The sequence below is a fragment of the Silene latifolia genome, chromosome 11 (genome assembly GCF_048544455.1).
Source record: "Silene latifolia isolate original U9 population chromosome 11, ASM4854445v1, whole genome shotgun sequence".
Classification (NCBI taxonomy): domain Eukaryota; kingdom Viridiplantae; phylum Streptophyta; class Magnoliopsida; order Caryophyllales; family Caryophyllaceae; genus Silene; species Silene latifolia.
The window spans coordinates 42,350,827-42,370,895 of NC_133536.1; the positions used below are offsets into that span (position 1 = coordinate 42,350,827).

Below are 20,069 nucleotides of genomic sequence, written 5' to 3' on the forward strand. Positions count from 1 at the left end.
CGAGCGTGGTGGTTTGAGAGGATATAGTAAATTCGGAGTCGAATTCGTGTGCGGTTTGTATGACGGAGTTTGAGTTGAATAGCGACGAGAAACAGATGCCTTGTAAGCAGTTATATCACCCTGAGTGTATTTTACCATGGTTGAAGATTCATAATTTGTGTCCCGTGTGTCGGTTTGAGTTGCCTACTGATGATCAGGATTACGAGACGAGGAAAACAGGTGATGGTAGAGGAGGTGGTGGTGGAGGAGGTGGTGGTGGGGAAGGTTCTGGGAGTGGAGGTGGGAGTTCTGGGTCTCGGTCCCCGTCTGGTATGACGTTTAATATTGCGTTGACTTGGCCGTATATGTGATGGAGCTAGTCGTCCCTTGACCGTCTCTATGTTTGGCATTTGGTGTACTCCAGGCCAACTCGTTGCAGTTGGGGTTCCGAGTTGCCTTGAAAGAAGATACAGTATAAGTCTGCGAATATTTATGTTATCAAAAACATTATCTACACTAAACATTAGGCAGATAGAGATATGTTACTTGAAGATGGCAATAAGCATGTCATTAATGCTATTTCGGGCTCTAGATTTAAGAGGAAAAGGGGAGTCGTGATCGACTGGCTCGGCAAACACACCGGAATAATACTCCAATAACACACGGACAACACTACAATAACACCACAATAACAACAAAATAACACGGAAAAAAAGAGTAAAAAAATCAAAGTAGTAAAAAACATTAAAATAAAACTGAAATAACATCACAATAACAACACAATAACACGTGGTAAAAAAGAGAAAAATTAAAGTAGTAATAACATCATTGATTTTTTACCCTTTTTTACCACGTGTTATTGTGCTGTTATTGTGATGTTATTTCGGTTTTTTTTTTTAATTTTTTATTACTACTTTGATTTTTTTTACTCTTTTTTTTTCCGTGTTATTGTGCTGTTATTATAGTGTTGTCCGTGTATTATTGGAGTATTATTCCGGTGTGTTTGTCGAGCTAGTCGATCACGTCTCCCCTTTTCCTCTTACATCTAGAGCCCTAAATAACATTAATGACATGCTTATTGCCATCTTCAAGTAACATATCTCTACGTGTCTATAGTGTAGATAATGTTTTTGATAACATAAATATTCGCAGACTTATACTGTATCTTCTTTCAAGGCAACTCGGAACCCCAACTGCAACGAGTTGGCCTGGAGTACACCAAATGCCAAACTTCCAGACGGTCAAGGGACGACTAGCTCCGTCACATATACAGCCAAGTCAACGGAATATTAAACATTATACCAGACAGGGACCGAGACCCGGAACTCCCACCTCCACTCCCAGAACCTTCCCCATCACCACCTTTTCCACCACCACCTGTTTTCCTCGTCTCGTAATCCTGGTCATCAGTAGGCAACTCAAACCGACACACGGGACACGAATTATGCATCTTCAACCATGGTAAAATACACTCAGGGTGATATAAATGCTTACAAGGCATCTGTTTCACCTCGCTATTCAACTCAAACTCCGTCATACAAACTGCACACGAATTCGACTCCGAATTTACTATATCCTCTCCAACCACCACGCTCGGCAGCCCTTCCACCGCTGTCTCCGCAACCAGTGGTGTTCTGTATCGATTCAGATCATTCTCCATTAAATGCTGAAGAATTTGTTCTATTCCATTGCAGGTAATATTGTGACATAAGACAAATTGACAAAAATAAAATGGATTCCATTTTACCCATATGTGCCGAAATTAAGGGAGGATTAAGGATAATATTGTGTTTATAATGTGAGTGGTAAACACAATGATTACCTACTAAACTAGCCATGCAACCCTAATTCTCATTGTGAAGAACAACTCAAGCATGCATTGGCTCCCTCCCATGCCCCCTTCCACCCGGTTTTTTGAGATGAAAAACCACTTTGGTTTTTCATCTTATTTTACCTAATATACACTAAAAAAAATATAGTTAGTGTATTATTATTATTATTATTCATTCATCTAAAATAAGAATTTTAGAGAGATAAAAAGCTTCCTTCTTCCTCCTCCCATAAACCGAAATATTAAAGAGTTTTATAATATTTTGGGTCAATTTTATGATAAATTAATATTGTACTAGTATTCATAATATTAATTTTAATTAAGAGTGTGCTTTGGGTATTAAGCTTTGGGAGAGATCCTACACTTGGATCTTAGTTCTTCCACTAAGGAAAGCACAAGAACAAGAGAGAAAGGTGATCTCTCTTGTGCCCATATAAACCGAATTTCGAATGTAAGAATGAATGTTTCTTCTTTATTTTGTTAATATGTTTGCATGCATAAGATCACCATTAATTTTATGAGTAAATTAACAAAAACATATATGAATATGTTAGTATATAGATCTACTTTTCCTTCAATCGGTATCAGAGCCATGGTTGTTTGCATGCAAATCGGTTAAAAGTTTTTTCGAGTTATAAAGATTAACATATAAAACTTGTATAATTTGTGTTATTATGATATATCACGAAATTAATTTATGCATGTTAAAATTTCTGGTCCTAAAATGTTTTTAGGATATTTTGGTTATTTTATGGATTTTTATTGTTCATATTACATAATAATGGCATTAAAATATGATTTTATGAGTATAAATGTCATTTTCGGACTAAAATTAGCTAAACTTCGAATTTTCTAGTGATTTTTGGATATGTTATCACATATATTATTTTGAGATGACCTGTAAATTTTCATAATTTTTGGACTTCTTATGCTCGAAAAATGGATTTTTCAATATTAAATTCGGATTTAGGTGAAAAATAGGTTAATATGAGATAAATTTTGAATCTGGTCATATAAATTTAGTATGTTGTCACATGCAATTTTACAAGATGTGTGTAAAATAATAGGCTATATTGAAGTCTTTTTGCATGATTTATGGATTTTTGAAGAAAAATGGCATGAATAGTGACTTAATTAGTGAAGTATTAATAAAACATACTCCATGACTAAGGAAAAACGTCCAATGTTGCATTTTATTATCTTTTTCAGATCCAAAATTGAAAAGTTGGTGAATATAATTTTTCTCATGTTTTTATGATTATTTAGTTAAGACCGATAAACCGCAACATTGTTTTTCCGGATAAATTTCAAAAATTTTAACCTAAGTTTTTGAACATTATGAGTGTCATGGTATTTTTACAGAATGTTCATGAGTTTAAATTTCAAAATTTGAATTTATTTGAAATTTTGTGATTTATTTGAAGTTTATAGCTTATTTTTATAATTTTAAGTCCATTAATGAACAATTTTAGAAATATGAGTTAATTATGGTCAAATAATTAGTGAAGACTAAATTTTGAGTCCTAAGAGGTTAGGGTAATTAACTTATGCATAAATATGAATTTATGTAATTTTTGTGATTATAAAATGTTGAAATCACGCAAATCCGTAAAAACCGAGTAATATACGATATTGGCTACTTAAAGGCGATTTAGCATAAAATTGGGCATGTTCATACATATTATAATGCTGCATTTTCTTTATGATTGTCATAATTTTATTTTATGTAATTTTTGAATTATGTAATTCTACTTAATATGGCCTTAGTTTTTAATTGGTATTACCCGAAATGTATGGGAATATCAATTCGGTTGTAATTTATTGTGATCTCGTATCACCGTTTTGTAATTTAATAGATTTATTTTATTTTAGTTACAAATGTATAATAGGAAATTATGTAATTTGCTATGTAATTTAATTTATCTCGGAGTTCCCCAAGACGGACTTCTTCAAGATGGCGATACATAAAGACGGTGTTACCTCGAGATGCGTGCCACAACCGAAGTTCAAGGGACCAATGGAGTTGGTTTCCGAATATGTAATAGTTAAATAGTTTTCTATTTTTAGGAAGGCCATACTAGGATTTTTTTTTTTTTATGTTTTGCATTTTATTTATATGTCACATGCATCGCTAAATCGCCATAACTAAAACATGCATCTTCTTTCATCGAGTTTATCGACCGTGTCAATTGGAATTATCGTAGTTCACCACTTTAGTTCACTTAAAACGTGATAGATAATAAATTGACATGACCTCTCGCTAAAACAATTAATTGAGACACAGCCTTACCAAATAGTAGAAACCATGAAAACCTATTTCGCGAGGGAGTGCACTCGGCCCTACCGGAGTACAAACCTTGTTACGTAGGGGAAGTGGGTGATGAATGTTTATCCACCGAGTTCATGTTAATGAGGGTTTCATCGGCCATACCGTGCCCAAGTTGATGTGGATTTGGATCATGGACACATTTATTCGAAATTTGGATTGAGCTCAACGGAAGTATTCGTGACCGTAGTTGCATGTGTTCCGGGCTATAGATAATTATTAGAGTAATTTTATCGACCAAGAGTTCTAAAAGTAGAATCGATTAAAACGTTAATCCACCGAGTTATATTGATAAGGGTTTCATCGGCCATACCGTGCCTAAGTCGATATGAATTTGGGTCTTGGAATCCTTTATCTAGTTGGGTAGAGGTCACTAGAAAAATGCATAAAACTTGTTTAAATTATAAATTTTTACGAGTATTATTATTAAAACGACATTTGTTTTACTCCTTCTATTTTGTTTTGTAGACCACTTCTTTTTCTCATAACAAATGGCAACACCAACCCCTAACGCCACGCCTCTCACTAATTCATCATGGCTCCGATCCTTCATGGATCGATGTAAACTTGAAAAGAATGGGTCAAATTTCTCTGATTGGGATGCCCAACTCAAACTAGCCGCCCAAGGTGACGACAAGCTTCGTTACCTTACCGAGGCCTCTCCTCCCGAACCTACTACTAGGTCGACCGCCGCCACTAGGGAAGCATATGAGGCTTACCAAAAGGAATCCGCCGCAATGAAAAACGTCTTGATATTTGCAATGGAGGCGGATCTCCAAAGGAGAGCCTTTAAAATGGGAAACGCTAATGAGATTTACTCCAAGCTTGTGACAATGTTTTCACAAACTCCGCGGATCGTCTAATATGAGGCGGCCGCGACATTCTTTGATCTCGACTTCAAAGAGGGCCAAAAGGTTAGCCCTCATGTGCTCAAACTTATGGAGCTTGTCGAGACCTTGAAGATTCAAAAGGTTGAAATCCCCAAAGAACTCATTGTAGATAGGATTCTACACTCCTTGTCCAAAGTCAAAGCGTATGTTCAATTCCGGGTGAATTTTAACATGCAAGATAAGGATGTGTCTCTTGAAGAATTGCACAAGTTGCTTGTGCAAGCCGAGAGGGACATGGGGTTAAATGTGAACCCACCAAAAGATGTGCTTAGCATAAGCACTAAGAGTAAGGGGAAGTTCAAGAAGAATGGGAGGAAGGGTAAGAAGCAAGCTCCCACTTTCACCAAAGCTAAGGCTAATGATGCTAGCACTTCAAAAATCAAGAAGGGTCCTCTTGATAAATGCCATTATTGTAATGGTATGGGACATTGGAAAAGAAATTGTTCCAAATACCTTGGTGATATTAAGGCTGGAAAGATTACTCCAGTAGGTAAATGACTCTACCTTCTTTTATGTTTCTAATTCAACTATGGTATTGTGATACAAAGTTGTGATAATGTATCTCCCTTTTTATTGTAAATAGGGCCTCCACCAAGCAAAGACAAGGGAAAGGAAAAGCAAGCATGAGAAACCATCAAGAAGCTAGGAATAGCTTTCATGGAGCTTTGCTTTTTTATTGTCTTATTTTATTCATGTTTCGAATTTTAGAACCTTTAAGTTTCCGTGTTCGACATGGAAAGGTATTTTGGATAATTGGTTGTATTTTGGATAATGGTGGCTTGGTTTGCAACCCAAGTCACCCGTTTTATCACTTTATCCTTTGTTCTAAAATTCGTATTTAAATGCTTGCTCTTAGAAACATATGATTATTCACTTAAAGTGATCTAATAGACAAATATAATGACGGGATTCATTATATGTCCACATGCTTAAGGCTTGTGTATGATCATTTACAAAGTGATTTTGAGTCTATGAACTCTTTTAAAGGAATGTCAATCACCAAGTACACTTACGAAATCTAAAATCATTAGTCAACTTATGAGATAGTTCTCCTTATACTTCAAATTCATTATTTGTGTCTCATATGCTATCTTTGAATCTATAGTGTATTTATTCTAAAGATAGAGTGGGAGAAAAATGAGAACACAACACACGAGGCAAGATAAAATTGTGTACTTGTGTAAATGAAGATCTACGCAAGAGAGAATGATTTGAATGAAGGTATATCTATTTATATCGTATACCAAATAGATGAGATCTATGGTCTCAAGTAAGTTCTATATGACTAAAGAGACCAAGTGAAGTAATCATAAGAGTATGTTCTCAAGATAACTACACGAGGAGACCAAAAGAAAGCTTTGGAACAAAATGACTAATGTAAAGTCTTAACAAGAGTTTTGACTAGTTTATGAAAAAATTTGACCAATAGTTTCAACCTTGAGATTTACTTAAGAGCCTAAATGAATCATAGTAACATACTAGTTATAAACAAGTTGCAAGGATTGATATACCGATATCTTCAATAGTCAAGTTTTGACCACGCAGATGTCATTACTTAACCTCATTATGAAATGGTTAAACCTCCTTCCGAAAGGGTATTTCGAAGGACGTGTTCTAGATATTATTTATATTTGAATAATGACATTGCTACACATCATTATGATATGTGTGAGTTAGAGATTAAAATCTCTTTCCATAAGGTTAAGATGAGACCACTTCAAAATAGGTATTTTGAAAGGATATGATGGGAACATATATGGTTTTATCTTAATAACTTGGCAATGCAATTTATATTTCAATTCTTGAAAAGTTTCGATTGAGAAGTCAATTTTGAAACATGTGGAATTGAGTGGGAGTTAGGAAATTATCATGTGAAGACATGAAATTTAGTGGGAGCAATCATCTTGTAGAAGGTTATAACTCATCACTCATTGAAGAATGACGAGCCAATACCTTCCTTCATAGAGGAAGTTTTGAGTTTTCAATTCTGGATGAAAATGGACCATGATGAATCCAACTACATCAAGAGATATTGGATTAGTATTAAGAAATACACATCGTATCAACATATACATAGGCTATTCATGTAAATGAAAATGGAATTGCCATTAGAAGTCATGGTCGTTCATTGAACCTAAGAACGGTTGATCACATGATTATTAGTAACTAATGTTTCCGCCATTAGAATAATCATGCACATGTCCAATAGCGAATCATATGCATGAGAGCATGATGTTTCATTGGCAAGCCATTCAAGAAACGTCATGAATTCTCGAGGAGAATCCGATGAGCGATTTCAGTGTTTGACAGAATACTCTGTTATGTGTCAAGAGGTTGCACATATTATAGAAAATCCGAACACACATAAGGATTTATGAGAATCCTAAGCCTTTCAAGCTAAAAGGAGAAATAAGAATTTTGGAAAGATAATTAGTTGAATAAGAAGTTGCTCAAAACTAATCTTTCCTAATATACTAGGACTTGTGAGAAGTTCTAGGCTAATCATCTTGACAAATTGTTGCAAGACTCTACAAAACATTTACCAAGTGCATTGTGTGTGGATGAAGTACTTGATCGGTACAAGTTATATCATTCACCACAAATTCGTTCGTTATGTGATAATCGATAACAAAGTTCTTTCAAAATAAAGAACCGAAACCAAGGTCGGGAACCTTGATGTGTACTTGGTAAGGTTCATGCTATGAGTGATAACATGAATGTAAAGGATAATACGATTGAGAAGTTTGAACATATGGACACGTAACATGTTAAACTTCTGTTGAAATCAACAAGTTTTTACACACTTACGATATGCATCACAAGGTTGTAATATTGTATTGACTACCCGAGTGTGATGTCGTCATTTGTCGTTTGAGTTATTATTAACTCACCATATACTTTGTTACATCCAAACGGGTTGTGGAGACAATTGAACCCCGTTAAAGTGAACATGGATTAACATTGTATTTGCCCATAGTTACTTACATGAGGTGACGTCTCGAAGTGTGATGTGAACATTATTTGCGCACATTTAGTCCCCTAATTGAGGCTATTCTGCATACTATTATAGCATTCTATGACCATTTTATCCATCGAAACCTTCCTATTTGCTTTTCTATCGCATTTCATATGTTTTGTAGAAAAGGAGATAATAAGGCGGAAATTCCCGTCTTTCGTGCATATTTGGAAGCTACTTGACGATACTGGATGGACTAGTATGGAGAGGAAGCAAGAACCAAAGACCAATCCCACAAGAGTAAAATAGAAGTGAACAAAAAGGGAAGAAAAGAAGATGAACTACTGCTGAAGAACAATCCGAGCGGATTGTCTACAATCCGCCCGTCTCCCCACTACACAATCCGAGCGGATTCCCACAAAGACGCTCGGATTGCCCCGACAGAATCCGCCCGGATTCCATCAAATCCGCTCGTCTTCCATTAGCAGAATCCGTCCGTCCCGACCTTAATCCGCCCGGATTCCTGCACAGCACAATTTCGTCTTCTCCAAGCTACAAAGAAAGAAGCCCTTCCTTCGAAAAATACCGGCTCCTCCTTGCTCAATCTAAAAAGTGTAATTACTAGTTTAGCCCTTAGTTAACCCTAATGCATCCACCTAATTTCCACTATAAATACCCCATTTGTATTAATCAAAAGATGAAAGCTCTCTCATTAGAAAAATCCTTCCTTAGATTAGATTAGGAGTAGATTAGAATAGATTATCATTTAATCTTTCCACAAATTACACATTAATCTTTCCTTTAATTATTGTTCAAGTTTATTATTGAGTAATTCAAGTTTATTATTGGGTAATTAGAAGATTATTGGGTTTATTGGGAGATTGACAACCTTCCATCAATCATCAAGTTCTTCTATTATTCTTTGCATTATTATTATTGGAATCTCCATAGGTATAATTCTCTTAATCCTTTTTAATTATTGTTAATTACTTTCATTTATTCATCATGTTTCATATTGTTGGTATGATTGGCAACCTTGCTAGCATGATCAACATGATAATGAGTGAGTAGTCCTTTAGCTAGGATTAGTGGGTAACTAGGGGAAACCAACATGGGATTGATTCATGCTTAATCTAATATGTTCACATGATTAAATTGCTTGCTTGTTGTGATGTTAACTTTATACACATGTTATGTTTGATGAAATGCTAAGCCTATGAATCCTTGCATTTACAACCATCTCTTATCTACTCAACTTGACTTGTAAGATATAAACCAACTCGAGTCTTGTTAGACCATGCATAGAAGTTGATTAGGAGGAAAGTAAGTCGACTTGTAGGTGTTGTACAATCTAATCGATTCGGCTCCGGGACCCAACTCTTCCTAAGAACCGTAAGATATAAACCATCTCGGTTCCTCCACAACATTAATTGCTTGCTTATAATTGTAAACATGTTTGTATGATCAACACCATGAATCCCCTATGACCCCATGATATCCTAGCACTTTTAATCATTTGCTTACATCCTTTATTTCATTGCTTGTTATACTTTATTGCTTGCATTAGCCTAGAACACAACTACAAACCCAAATCAACCGTGACACTAACATAAATTGATATAGATAGACTTAGAACCCAAAGCACACCGTCCCATGGATCGACCTCTACTTACCGCTTACTAGTAGTTTGTTGAGTATTATAAATGTGTTTGATTGGATGTGACCCGACGACATCGCACCACATCAAAATGGCGCCGTTGCCGGGGACGGTGCTATGTGATTAAGTTCTTACTTGTTTGTCTATTTTAATTGTGCTTTCACCATGAGGAACTTGTTCCTCAAGGATCGTTTTTACCGTTTTCTTTTAGTTTCCATGTTTGTAGTTATATCTTTATCTTGACCATGATGATGCAAGACTTGACATATGGAGTATGTGGTGGATCTTTTGAGTATGACTATGGGTATGGGGAGTTTCAGGAGCAAGTTAACACAAACCTACCTTATTATTTGTACAACGAAAATCCTAACCACTACCCCAATTTTTCCCACCAAAATCACCACACCCAATATCAACAACAATCACTCCCCCAATACCCACTTCATAATGAGTTTCAATTGCCACAATACAACCACTTTCACACATACCCACAACAAAAAGATGAACCCATTCAAAACATGATTCTCCAAATGATGGGAGATCAACAAAACTTCTTCAAACAAATGCTAGAAGAGAGCCAAAAAGAAGATAATGTTCTTAAAAACATTGTTATCCAAAGAGAGGAATTGAGGATTCAAATTGCCCAATTGAAAGAATCCCAAGCAATCACTCACCACCGTTCTTTGGACATTAAGCATAAGTGCGAATTTGAAGTAGTGACCTTTGACATGGAAGATGAGAAGTGGGAGGAGCCAAGTTCCTTGAACTCTTGTGACTATGAAAGTGTTGTGTTCGATGAAGAAGACATGAGGTTGAGCAAACCAAATGCTCTTAACCTTTGTGAGTATGAGGGTGTGTCTTTTGATATGAACGTTGAGGTGTTGGCAAAAGAGTTACATGAAGCCCACATTTATGATTCACGTGAAGATAGCAACAATGATGATGAACCTAGAGGAGGGACTCTCAATATCTCCTTGCTTGAGGAGCCTATCCTTGAGGCATTTGAGATACCCTATCATGAAGAAGACCGTCCTTCCTTTATCCGTCATGAAGACCACTTGGCACCTATCTTGGAGCCAATGATCATTGAAGAGGATATGATAGACTTTCTTCAAAAGGCCAAAGTTTCTTACAAGAGCTATTTGATGAAAAAGCTCAAAGAGAAAATTGCTCGTGAGGCTACTTGTGAAGATTTGGCACCCACAATCTCAACTCCTATGGTATCCAATCATCAAAGTTATGAAAATTCTCCTTCTACCTTGGAAGGATTGAAAAATCGAAATGCTATCACCATCACCAAAATTGAAGAAGAAGTTGGTAAGTGGAAGTCCATGGATGGAAATGAACCACACTTCATTCTTAGTGTTGGCAAGAATCATGGGTTTACCTATTTAAAGCATCGGGAAAGCTCTAACGCTAAGGAGAAAGCAAGGAAAAGAACATTCTACAAGCCTCCTTGGCCAAATTTCATATTCAAATTGAGCAACCCATACTTGTGCTTATTTGGAGCTTGTTCACAAGCTTTTGATCTTTTATTAAGAGCTTTGAGCTCTGTGGATAAGAATTTAAAATTGAACTAGTTTGGTGGAGTCCTATCTCAAACCACCATTTGTAAGATATTTCTTGGACCCCTTTACTTTGTATAATATTGTACATTTCCATTTGCATTTAATTTCTTCCATGAGATAGAAGAGAGAGAGAGAGTCATCTTACATGTTTCATGAGCAAATTTCAGAAAAAGAAAAGGAAAAAGAGAAAATCAGTGAAAAGGGGTGTGTCATTTCACGAAAGAAGAAAGAAGAAGAAGGAAAGAAGCAGAGACGCCCGGATTCGAACAAATCCGCCCGTCCAGGGCCCACGGGAAAGAAAAAGTTGAAGCTGAAGAAGAATCCGTGCGGATTCAAGCGAATCCGCCCGTCCTGGACAATACGCCCGTCTTCTTCACGGGACGCCCGTCCCGTGTGTCATCCAGAAGCAAGATTTTGAACTGTGTCAAAATCCGTGCGGATTGTTTACAATCCGCCCGTCCCGACCAAGCCGCGCGTCCTAGGCACAATCCGTCCGTCTTTCCCCGCTTCTCAGCCAACGAAATTCTCTGTCCTTGAATCCGAGCGGATTCTTGCAAAGACGCCCGTCTTCTTTCTCGACAATCCGCCCGTCCCGACTTAAATCCGCTCGGATTGTCCTGTTCCTGCAGATAAAACGGGTCCGACCCAACCTTATCCGTTCGGATTCCCTACTCCTTCTATATAATCACCCCCTTTCTTCCTCATTTCCTCACCTTACCAAACCCTAAAAACACTCATCTCAATCCTCAAAATCATCATCCCATCCTCAAAAACACCCCCATCACCAACATCCAAATGGCACCATTGACAAACACCAAGGGAAAGGCCAAGAAATTGGTTGAATCATTCGGGAAGAAGCGCAAGGGATCAACCTCTTCAACACCGCGAGAGGTAGTACTACCAAGGAGCACCCAACCCTTAATGAGGGGAGGCATTGAACAACTCAACCGCTTTCAAGAGGTGCTCTTTCAATCCGACGACCACCGCCAAAAATTTGTCGAGCTACTAGGTAAGAAGTACGAACCTACTCAATTTGTAGACACTAGGGTGTTGGAAATCCTTAAAATAAGGTACCCTACCGAGATGTTCTTTAATGGCCTTGGCATTGGGAAACTTTTCCATGCCCATGAAGAGACTTACCTTAGTCTCACCCTTGAATTCTTGAGTAGCCTTCGCATTATGGCGGATACCCACAACAATGTGGGCATGGAGTTTAGGTTATGCAACCTAGACCATGTTCTTTCTCTTGAGGAATTTGCCTATATTTTCGGTCTTGAAGTACCCACCGACTACACCGAAAAGCCCGATAATTTTGGTGTGGACTTCCTTTGGAAGGCTATCTCCGGGAGGGACTTTACCCATATAAAGCGTTGCTATACCTTTGCCATCCAACATTCGGTGATTCGATTCACCGAACGCTTTGTAGCCGGTTGCATCAATGGGAGGTACGAACAAGATAGGTGTACTCTCATCGACTTAACTTTTCTTGAGTCCTATTTGAATGTTCGAGCGGTGAGGCGCTATAACTTTAATACGCCACTTGAGATACTTACTAGGTTCCATGATTTTGCTCAAGGGACCACCCAACTCAAAACCTTCGTGATGGGAGGTCTAATTACCATTTTGGCTCACCACCTTTGTCCCGGGTTCAATACCCGAGGAACCTATACTCCTCTTGAGGGGAGGACTTTGATTGATGAGCACACCATCTTCCACAGTCACCGATGGTGTAACTACACTCGAGATGGGAGTGTGGAGTGGCACACCAAGGGATGCACTTCAATGATCCTTGAGGGATGGAAGATATCGGGCATTGACCCAAGATTGAGTCCATACTCTCCTCCACCAAGCTACCTCCTTGAAATCCAAATTCTTGATAATCCCCCTCAAAGGGAAGAGCCACACCGTCAACCACCTCGTGGAGGGCCGGGAATACCTATTCGCCCACCTTCTTACGTACCTATCCCGCCATACCCTACTCCTTATACCGAATTCCAACCGGAAATCCCCAACACCCCGGGTATTAATGATTTGATGGCACTCATGAATAGAGTGGACCTTGGGGTGCATAAAGGAAGGGAAGACAACTACTTGGCCCTCTACCCCCAATACTATAACATGGCTCAACAAAGGTATATTGACCCCGATGGTCCTAAACCCTCTTGGGCACAACCGGAGCTCTTGTTCCCAAATTATGGGGACCAAGCTTGGGGTCGAGGAGACGGAGGGCATTCTAGCCAAGGTGGAGGGTACTCGGGTCAAGGAGGAGGATTTGACCAAGGAGGATATTGGGGCCAAGCACCCGGATATGATCAAGCCGGAAGCTCTCATGGTTATGGCTATGATCAAAATGAGGATGACGAGTGAAAGAGGCCTACTTCACCACTTCCATTTGTATGATACCCATCTTTCCCCCTCTCTCTTTTGTATATACATTGCATTTAGTGTAGCTTTTGCATGCATTTGTATTATATTTCATATTGCATTTACATTAGTTAGTTCATATAGTATAGTTGCATTGTATATTTTTCACATGATTCATGTAGATAGTTGCATATAGATTAGAATTCATGCATTGTCACTAATGGCCAAACCTATTCATTTCTACACTAGAAATAGTGTTTAAATCAGTTTGGGGAGGTTTGATCATAAGTGACCATAATTTACTAGAAATCATGCATCATATAGTATAGTTTAGATTGCATTCATTTGTTATATATGTCATATAGAATTGCATTTAGTTAGAGCATGCATTCATTCATACCATATCATTGCATTTGTACTTTATTTCAAAAAAATCAAAAATCCAAAAACATGTATTTCTTTTTCATTCCTACTCCTACATGTACATTGAGGACAATGTCCAAAATAAGGTGGGGGATGGGGATTTATATTCCAAAAACTCATAAAAATTGAATTTTTTTGAAAAATACAAAAATATGTCTTTTAATTTCATAAAAACAAAAACCATAAAAATTTGAAAAATCGAAAAATCCAAAAACAAGTTCATTTCCTTTGTAGTGTAGTCTTGTATATATTGTTTTGTATATATTGTGTTTGTTCATCCTTTTTCACATTGATTGACTACGCCACATCCGAGACATGAGGATATTGAAGACCGTATGGTATGATCTTTCCAATCTCCTTTTTCCTCTTTATGTTAATGACTATGTGGCTTTATTTTGATTGATGCGGTATAACAATGTGAATCTAGGACTTGCATTTAGTTTATATGTCATACTAGTTGGTAGAATCATATGCATTAGGATGTTTATATGTCAGTTGCATCATGGCATGTAGTTGCATGTTAGAAAATTTTTGCGAAACCATCTACTTGGGAAGCTTGACAAGTGTATATAGGCCCTAGTAGATGCTTTTTCTTCTCAAGACTTTACTTGTTAGAATACTTGTAAAACACCCTAGGATGTGTCATGCTAGTATCCTTTGACCCATGGATTAAGGCATAGTCAAGAGTACCTTGTGGTGTGATAACTCCTTGGCTACCGTTTATTCCAAGGTGACCCTTGAAACCATGCATCCATCCATCATTCATCCATGTTCTACCACATTTTTGTCATCAAAGGGAATGGGCACAAAAAGAAATCAATTTGAGTTCAATGAAATGAAAAGTGAAAGAAAGTTTGCAAAAATGCATCAAATGAAAAGAGGAGCAAAAATAGACTCCTAAAAGCTTCAAATATAAGGCACCCTCACTACATATGGGGTGACTTTGAAAATGTTCAAAAGAAAATGCAAAAAAGTTGAAAGTTGTCAAGTGTTGAAATGCCAAAAATCAAAAAGAAATGGCAAAAGAAAGTGTTCTCAAATGTTATATGCCACATGAAATTGGGGGGAAAAAAACAAAAACAAAAGCAAACTCCCAAAGTGAAACTCAAATATCTATTGATCCCTTTATTTATCGTATCCATTTTTGTGCATGGTAGAAAGGGGACGACCCTTCTTTTTGTCTAGGCAAGAGGGGGAATTCCGCGATCCTCCAGTGTTTCTAACGCCATAGGGAGTCTACTCTTGACAAAAGCATTTAACGATTGAGCACAAAGGTACCCTAGCTTGACACAACTTGGAGGTGATTTATTGGTATCCTTCTAGGCTTAGTAATTTGAAGAAATTGCATCTATGAAGGAGTGTGTACCCTTGAATTGCTTCCCTTGTAGATAATTTCCGCCACTTAGATGAGGAAAGTGGCTATTCTTTTGTAGATGCATCCATTATTTGATTTTGTGTGCTTAATGTTTGGATGTGTCGCCATTTTGGCAAGACTCACCTTGCCTTGCAAGAAGGCATCCTACCTCATGGTTGTCTTGTTGTGAGTTGAAGGGGCGGAGTGAGACCCGCTAATTGTCTCATATCGGTTATGTTATTAGCTTAGTTTAAATAAAGGTCTAGTTTTAGTCACCTCTTTACTCGGGACGAGTAAAGGTTCGGTTTGGGGATATTTGATGTGAACATTATTTGCGCACATTTAGTCCCCTAATTGAGGCTATTCTGCATACTATTATAGCATTCTATGACCATTTTATCCGTCGAAACCTTCCTATTTGCTTTTCTATCGCATTTCATATGTTTTGTAGAAAAGGAGATAATAAGGCCGAAATTCCCGTCTTTCGTGCATATTTGGAAGTTACTTGACGATACTGGATGGACTAGTATGGAGAGGAAGCAAGAACCAAAGACCAATCCCACAAGAATAAAATAGAAGTGAACAAAAAGGGAAGAAAAGAAGATGAACTACTGCTGAAGAACAATCCGAGCGGATTGTCTACAATCCGCCCGTCTCCCCACTACACAATCCGAGCAGATTCCCACAAAGACGCTCGGATTGCCCCGACAAAATCCGCCCGGATTCCATCAAATCCGCTCGTCTTCCATTAGCAGAATCCGTCCGTCCCGACCTTAATCCGCCCGGATTCCTGCACAGCACAATTTCGTCTTCTCCAAGCTACAAAGAAAGAAGCCCTTCCTTCGAAAAATACCGGCTCCTCCTTGCTCAATCTAAAAAGTGTAATTACTAGTTTAGCCCTTAGTTAACCCTAATGCATCCACCTAATTTCCACTATAAATACCCCATTTGTATTAATCAAAAGATGAAAGCTCTCTCATTAGAAAAATCCTTCCTTAGATTAGATTAGGAGTAGATTAGAATAGATTATCATTTAATCTTTCCACAAATTACACATTAATCTTTCCTTTAATTATTGTTCAAGTTTATTATTGAGTAATTCAAGTTTATTATTGGGTAATTAGAAGATTATTGGGTTTATTAGGAGATTGACAACCTTCCATCAATCATCAAGTTCTTCTATTATTCTTTGCATTATTATTATTGGAATCTCCATAGGTATAATTCTCTTAATCCTTTTTAATTATTGTTAATTACTTTCATTTATTCATCATGTTTCATATTGTTGGTATGATTGACAACCTTGCTAGCATGATCAACATGATAATGAGTGAGTAGTCCTTTAGCTAGGATTAGTGGGTAACTAGGGGAAACCAAATGGGATTGATTCATGCTTAATCTAATATGTTCACATGATTAAATTGCTTGCTTGTTGTGATGTTAACTTTATGCACATGTTATGTTTGATGAAATGCTAAGCCTATGAATCCTTGCATTTACAACCATCTCTTATCTACTCAACTTGACTTGTAAGATATAAACCAACTCGAGTCTTGTTAGACCATGCATAGAAGTTGATTAGGAGGAAAGTAAGTCGACTTGTAGGTGTTGTACAATCTAATCGATTCGGCTCCGGGACCCAACTCTTCCTAAGAACCGTAAGATATAAACCAACTCGGTTCCTCCACAACATTAATTGCTTGCTTATAATTGTAAACATGTTTGTATGATCAACACCATGAATTCCCTATGACCCCATGATATCCTAGCACTTTTAATCATTTGCTTACATCCTTTATTTCATTGCTTGTTATACTTTATTGCTTGCATTAGCCTAAAACACAACTACAAACCCAAATCAACCGTGACACTAGCGTAAATTGATATAGATAGACTTAGAACCCAAAGCACACCGTCCCATGGATCGACCTCGACTTACCACTAACTAGTAGTTTGTTGAGTATTATAAATGTGTTTGATTGGATGTGACCCGACGACATCGCACCACATCAAAGTGATTAGAGTGTGATGCGATTGATGGCAAGTTCAAGTGCCATAGAGTCATGTGAGATGACTAGTCGATCACATAGGCAGACTGCTAGGAACTTTTTGTCGGGCCTAATGACCGCTTATAGAGTTCTGGCAAATTTATATAGCCTGGTCGTGGCGAGAGCTGCTATAGTATTCAAATGAGTCGATTCTTTTGACTAAAGACTATTCGCCTAAGATGGCACAGTTTCAGATTAACTTTGATTTGTGTTACTACGACCTTCGTAAATGGGGTCAAATGGGCATATTTTGGGTTATGATGGCTGTGGCTAGTTGAAGGGAATGAGTGCGATAGGAATTGTCCACCCCTAGTCAGAGTTATAACAATGTCTCATGGCCACTCGAGGAGTAATGAACTGGAAATGCGTGGCCACGCTCGGAAAGTATCCATGGTGGATAAATCCGGTCAATCAGTTATTCTCCAGATCGAGGAAACCACTCTCGATATGATCACTTGCAAGTACGACCTGAATGACACCTTGCATTGAGTGGGAGATAGTAATAGGACAAGAGAATTGGTGACGCACACTTGTCGAGGACAAGTGGGAGATTGTTGGAATATGTGTCCTCCGACAATAATGCGATCACGACTGTTGATCATGATGATCACATGTTTAAGTCTCATTATAAAGAATACAATTGGGAAGTAATATTTTACTGTCAACTGGTCCACACATATCGGTAATGATTGGCTGACTAGAGTTTGACATTACTGTCGTGCGACGGTGGTGATCAGTTGATCCCCTAGGTTATACCTATAGGGCAACACTCTTAATTGATCAATTTATTGATCGTATAACGTTACGAGTCAATTAATTTAATTAAAATTGACGGACGATTTTGAAAGTAATATTTACGTATCTCATTGAAATTGATTAAAATGAGATACGGTTTGAGTAATCGAATTGTATCATTACTCAGATGAAATTATTGTTTAAGGAAACAATTAAATTTGAATGAATTATTATAAATACAAATTGTTGTGATTTATAATTGGTAAAATATTTTGGTACAAGTAATTATGAATTACTAAGTCGTTTTTTGTATATGACGTATTTTTATTAATACGTTGATTTTTAATATATTAAAAATACATAACAATTTTATGTGACATGTGACATAAGACAAATTGACAAAAATAAAATGGATTCCATTTGACCCATATGTGCCGAAATTAAGGGAGGATTAAGGATAATATTGTGTTTATAATGTGAGTGGTAAACACAATGATTACCTACTAAACTAGCCATGCAACCCTAATGCTCATTGTGAAGAACAACTCAAGCATGCATTGGCTCCCTCCCATACCCCCTTCCACCCGTTTTTTTGAGATGAAAAACCACTTTGGTTTTTCATCTTATTTTACCTAATATACACTAAAAAAAATATAGTTAGTGTATTATTATTATTCATTCATCTAAAATAAGAATTTTAGAGAGATAAAAAGCTTCCTTCTTCCTCCTCCCATAAACCGAAATATTAAAGAGTTTTATAATATTTTGGGTCAATTTTATGATAAATTAATATTGTACTAGTATTCATAATATTAATTTTAATTAAGAGTGTGCTTTGGGTATTAAGCTTTGGGAGAGATCCTACACTTGGATCTTAGTTCTTCCACTAAGGAAAGCACAAGAACAAGAGAGAAAGGTGATCTCTCTTGTGCCCATATAAACCGAATTTCCAATGTAAGAATGAATGTTTCTTCTTTATTTTGTTAATATGTTTGCATGCATAAGATCACCATTAATTTTATGAGTAAATTAACAAAAACATATATGAATATGTTAGTATATAGATCTACTTTTCCTTAAAATATAATCTCCAAGATTCGCCGGAACCCTAGATGAAGCATCCGAACCTTCCACCACGAATTGGATATTCACACCGTTGGATTGGAAATTCTCGAGGTGCGATTGTAAAAACGAGAGCGCATCAAATCCTCCGGCGCCGCCGATACTGCCGCCACCGCCTGACGACGAAGAGAATAACAACGACGGCGTGATAATGAACTGAGTTGCCTTGAAAGAAGGTAAACAAGTGGTTTTTTTACTCGTTTTTTTTTTACAGAGGGTTGGGCTTGTGTAGGGAGAGAAGGTAAACAGGTGATTTTGTTTTGTTTAAAGGTTCAATCTCAGCCATCTATTTCTTTATATCTAATGGCTGAGATTTGTGAGCACACAAACTCACAACTCACCGTAAGAACCAAACTGTGATACCTCATTTCTGCACCTCCCGCAAACCACCCGGTGATGATTGGGCCGCATGTTTGGTACGCGGAACGATTTATGACAGTTCATAAGTTTATCGTCAAGTGATCGCTCAAACACCTGTGTCTACCTCTTAATTGTCATCTACGTGCCGATACCGTCGTTTTGGCAGTAATTAGAGTACATTTGGAGTCCGGGCCTAAAACCGTCTTCATTTTCTGACAACCATTAAAATGCCGAGTCGGAATGTTCTGGAATGTTCTAGATATTTCTATTCCATATTTTATAAATCTTTTAATCTTTGGTAAATAATTTCCCGTAATATTCACACAAAATATTAAGGAAAACCAAATTATTCCGTTATTCCATAATCTAAACACGGAAATCTTTCTTCCGCAGGAGGAAACCACCTGGGAAAGGACGCAGGCAGTGTCTTTGCCTCTTCCAAGAGACGCAGTGCCT

The 20,069-nt window shown here is 37.4% G+C and overlaps 1 protein-coding gene across 1 annotated transcript; it reads right to left on the reverse strand.

The window, feature by feature from the left end:
• Window positions 1-521: 521 nt before the first annotated feature.
• On the reverse strand, window positions 522-1,639 carry LOC141613296 (E3 ubiquitin-protein ligase RING1-like). Its single transcript, XM_074432032.1, has 2 exons — window positions 1,251-1,639; window positions 522-651 (listed from the first exon to the last, which is right to left on the reverse strand). Exons 1-2 carry the CDS (start codon window positions 1,637-1,639, stop codon window positions 522-524), a joined length of 519 nt encoding a protein of 172 aa, XP_074288133.1.
• Between the last annotated feature and the right edge of the window lie 18,430 nt (window positions 1,640-20,069).